Source organism: Chrysochloris asiatica, unplaced genomic scaffold (genome assembly GCF_000296735.1).
Source record: "Chrysochloris asiatica unplaced genomic scaffold, ChrAsi1.0 scaffold00133, whole genome shotgun sequence".
Lineage (NCBI taxonomy): Eukaryota > Metazoa > Chordata > Mammalia > Afrosoricida > Chrysochloridae > Chrysochloris > Chrysochloris asiatica.
The window spans coordinates 5,907,193-5,911,945 of NW_006408651.1; the positions used below are offsets into that span (position 1 = coordinate 5,907,193).

At 37.7% G+C, this 4,753-nt stretch overlaps 1 protein-coding gene across 1 annotated transcript in view; it reads left to right on the forward strand.

Annotated features, from left to right (window-relative positions):
* The window catches only part of IARS2 (isoleucyl-tRNA synthetase 2, mitochondrial), a 126,200-nt gene that overhangs the window by 72,655 nt on the left and 48,792 nt on the right, over positions 1–4,753 (forward strand). Inside the window, exons 8-10 of the mRNA XM_006869714.1 lie at positions 2,835–2,854; positions 3,277–3,446; positions 4,179–4,269. Coding sequence (XP_006869776.1) covers positions 2,835–2,854; positions 3,277–3,446; positions 4,179–4,269 — 281 coding nt within the window. The remainder of the gene's footprint in view (positions 1–2,834; positions 2,855–3,276; positions 3,447–4,178; positions 4,270–4,753) is intronic.

The window sequence follows — 4,753 nt, forward strand, 5'->3', positions numbered from 1 at the left end:
TGAGAAATTTCTAGATGCCACTGTTGGTCATTAGGACATAACTGAGGATTTAATTTTCATTTTGTTTCCTTTTTTGTCTGCCTGTCCTGCTCCTCAGTCCCTATTCAGGCCCTTTTCCTAGTGATAAACAGTTTAGGGCTGGCTGTAGCCATTTTACACTGATGTTTGGTTTCAAGTGGAAACTTTACCTTTAATTTTGAGGAAATCCGTGTGTATGTGTACTAGAACCCCCCAGGGGTGGTGGTGGGGTTTCCACTCACTCAGTCACCTCCTCTGGTCACCAGAATGGAGGTACACAGGCAGCGAGAGACCAATGAACAGATACATAAAAAAGAATGTCCACACCTTTATTTCTGTGCTTCTGTCAGGCGTTCATGGCTATTCTGATTCTAACCCAGCTCAATCTTGCCCAAGATGGTGGGTCCAGGAATAGCTGAGCACCTTGGAATAGAAAGTACTGGATTTATTGCTTCTGCTACAAATTCCACTGGCTGTAAGCCTTCCAACCTTCTAAATATTCTTTTATATGTGGTTCAGAGTTGTGGGACCATCACCTGAACCTGTGTGGTCTGGTATTCTGTGTTGTTGCTGATGGAGCTCCGCACTGAACTTCCATCCGATCTGCCACCTTGTTTGTTCTCCCCATGTGATTTCTTATGTGTGTTATTTGTGTCTTCTCCCTCTTTTCTTTGCTTAGGTTTGCCAGTGGTTTGTCAATTTTGTTAATTCTTTCAAAGAACCAGTGTCTTATCCTGTTGATTCTTTCTGTAGTTTTTCTGTTTTGTATCTTTTATTTCTGCTCTAATCTTCATTATTTCCTTTCTTCTGTTTAATGTAGGTTTACTTTACTGGTCTCTTTATAGTTGCTGAAGATGTTGTGTTAATGTTTTGATTTTGGATGTGTGCATTTATTGTAATAAACCGTCCTCTCAGCACTGCTTTTGCCATACCCCAAAGATTATGGTATGTTGTGTTTTCATTCTCATTTGTTTCCAGGAACTTTGTGAATTCACTTTTTGTTTCTTCTACTACCCAATCATTTTTCAGCAGGTAGTTATTCAGTTTCCATGTATTTGACTTTATTTCCTTGGTATTCCTATTGTTGATTTTTAATTTGATAGCATTCTGGTATGAGAAGATGCTTTGTAGTATTTTGATGTCTGTGAATTTATGGAGGTTTATTTTGTAGCCTAGGACATGGACTATTTGAATGTGCATTGTAATAAATAAGATTTTTATGTCTAGGATAAGAACAGAGTTGCAGAATGTTTGATCCTTTTCCTACGGAAAAATGACCGTCGTCCCTTTTCCCGTGGGCATGGATCATAGAGATGGTCATACATTTTTTTTTGTTTAATCAGACGGGGAAATGTACCTTCCAGGATCTTCCCTCTCCCCTCCCTTCAACTCCATTTTGTCATCTTAGGCTTCTGTTTCCCCGCCCTAAGCTACACGGTGCGTAGTTTAAAGGGCAACATGGCTTTTGATAGGCCATAGCTGAATCATCTTAGCAATGACCACTCCCTTCCTGTTGAACTTATATAAGACCACTCCTTTCTACCTTCTCTCTTTTTCTTCTCCCTCTTCTTCTTTCTGGCCTCCCTTCTCTTCTTCTTCTCCTCCCTCTTCTTCTTTCTGGCCTCCCTTCTCTTCTTCTTCTCCTCCCTCTTCTTTCTGCCCCCTCCTCTTCATCTTCTTCTTCTCCCCTTCTTTCTGCCTTCTGCTTTCTCTCTCTGGCAGAGGTCACCTTCCTCTTCCTAACTCTGAATAAAAGTCTCTAGACGGACCGTCTGGTGTGCGGTGTGGTTGATGAGCGGCACGGATTGTTGCTTTTCTTTCATTGGTTGACACTGTAGATAAGTTGGGTATTATAGTGAGATGATATTACATTAACAAGGTAGATACTATTCCAGAAGTTGTATAACAGTTTCTTGAACAACAATGAAAAGTAACAAGTTCCCTCAGAAGTAGTATTGGAACCTACAGGTCATTGACCTGTTTGATCTAGAATTTCTTTGTTCTCATATTCCAATTCATACATCATAATTTTTGTTGGCAGCCATTGAGTTGGTCTTTGGTGCATGGTGAACCCGATGTGTTACAGAATAGAACTGAGCTTCATAGGGTTTTCCTGGCTGTAATTATAGCTGGTGTGGTGCTGTGGATTAATGCTCCAAACTGCAAAGCCTTTTGAACTGCAAGGTCAGCAGTTTAAGTTCACCAGCTGCTCCTCGGAAACCCTATATAGGGTCACTATGGGTTGGAATCGACTCGACGGAAGTTCACAACAGTAACATACATTAGAGAAATAATTCCTCACTTTAATTATTTGCTCCTCACTTTTGTTAATTGCTCATACTATAAAGCATCTGTTGTGGTGTTAAGTATTGAACTAAGTGCCCAGAACACTTTAAAATGCATTAACTTATATTATCTTCACACAGTTCTTTGAGGTAGGACCCATTTTATAGACTCCTGAAGGTCACAGAGCAAATCAGAGGAGAAACCAGGATTTGAGCCCAGTTCAGATCTATACTCTTAATCCTCGCGCTCTATTGCTACACTTTTTTTTTTTTCCAACTCTCTCCAAATTTTATTTTTCATCAGTATGTTAAGTTTTGTTTGCTGCAAAGAAATCTGCCATTTATAGAAAAGAAACAAGCAGATGACCAGGTATACTGCAAAGTTTATAATCTAATACATCAGGTGCCAAATCGAGCATATTGCATTATATATTTTACTCACTATAAACACAAATAGAAATTAGGGAAGTGTGTAGCTTTGCGATTGTGTGAAAATAACAGCATAATTCAACTTTAATTGGATGCCTATAGATATAACAAAAGTCGACTCTGTAGCTATATTTCCAAGGTATTTTATGACTATTATGGTCTCTAAGTGCAGTAATTTATTTGAAAACACCAAGTACAGTAATTTATTTTATTTTTTTAAGAATGTTTTCTTGTGAATTATGTGATAGTTTACATGGAAGAACATAAGTTTTGCATTCATCCTATCATATATCGTTTCATTGCCATGGTTACAATCCCCTCCATGCATCATCAACTAACCAAAGGATACATCCTACAAGCCTGACCCCCATCCCCTCCCGGTTGTCAGAACACAGTGCCTCTCTCTCTCTGGATCTAGAGTCCCCAGCTGCTCCATCTCTGCATGTCATCGTCTCTGCCTATTGCCTATTACACCTCTTAAAGAGGTCATACGAAGAATTGCCATGCAAAAAGGCACTAAACAGTGGTATTTATTTCCTTATAGGTACAGATTTGGAAAACAGTACTTGTACTCATCCTTTATTTCCTGATAAAGTTTCTCCTCTTTTACCTGCAAGTCATGTGACCATGTCAAAAGGAACTGGATTGGTTCACACAGCCCCAGCTCATGGTATGGAAGATTACAGTGTAGCTTCTCAACACAACCTGCCAATGGTATTCGTCCTCTTTTTATCTTTCTAATTAATTGATTTTATTGAATCAAAGTGATAAATCTTAATGAACATCTCTATTCATTATATAATATACAATCATTTTTGTTCTGCTTATTAAATTGTGAAGTGTTTGGGTTTGTATAATATGCTGGAGTCTCATTAACCCATACTAATTGAGAAAGAATTCCTAGAATTAGAACAGAATCAACTCAGAGTTAGAACTAAAGAATAGTAATTAAATGGAGCATTTAAAAAAAAAAAACTGTATTAAGTAATTTAGACAAGTTCTTTTAGTTAGTGAGAAATGGCAACTAGATTTTACTAAATAGCTGAAGAGTTCTGTATGTTTTTAAACTAAACAAATTCCTTGAAATTTAATTTACACAGATCAGTTACTTAGCATATTTTTCAGTATTGCTAAAGGCCAGTCTCAACCTCACCATTGTCCATTCCTCCAGATCTGTAAAGTAATAGAAACCAAGATAACCATGTTTTATGGTGTTTTCTTACACTTTGATATTAGATTTTAGCTATATGCTTTAAAAACATACTTTGCTTTTGGGGATTTGAATGTATCAAACTGACAAATTTCTACTGACTTAATGGTGCCAACATTTTCTAGGTAGAGAAATACTAGATTATTCTGAGGTGTTTTCATATGTTGTCTTGACAGATACAGCAATAAATAAGATAAAATAGCTTGATACTTTAATTATTCAAAATGACTTTGCAGGATTGTTTAGTGAATGAAGATGGAATTTTTACAGATGTTGCAGGTCCTGAACTTAAAAATAAGGCTGTCTTTGAAGAGGGAACAGATGTGGGTGAGTATTGTTGAAATCACAAATGTGTATTTTTCTGAAAAGTAGCCAGCAGGAGCCTTTGCTACTTGTTTTCCCTCTTTACTTTCAGGGGGAACAAAAAGCTAGAATTATGAATATTTTGTTTTGCTATATAGTTCAAAATGGAGTTTGGGACTTTTTCGACTTTGCTTTGAAGATGCTTTGCAGTATATAAGCAAATTAAGGTAGTCAAGCAGAGACTGAGGTTACTTTAGGTATTACAGAGATAGTAGTAATATTCCATCTTGCTGCTTACATACTAGTTGTGAAGTAGACATTCCCTACTGCTTTTGTAACCTTTATGAATCACTGACCCTATGTGGCATGGTTTTTATTTTATGATTTATGGGGCCTGTTGTTGTTGTCAGGTGCCATCGAGTCAGAACCGACTCATAGCGACCCCATGCACAGCAGAAGGAAACAATGTCTGATCCTGGGCCAACCTCACTACCGCTGCCACACTTGA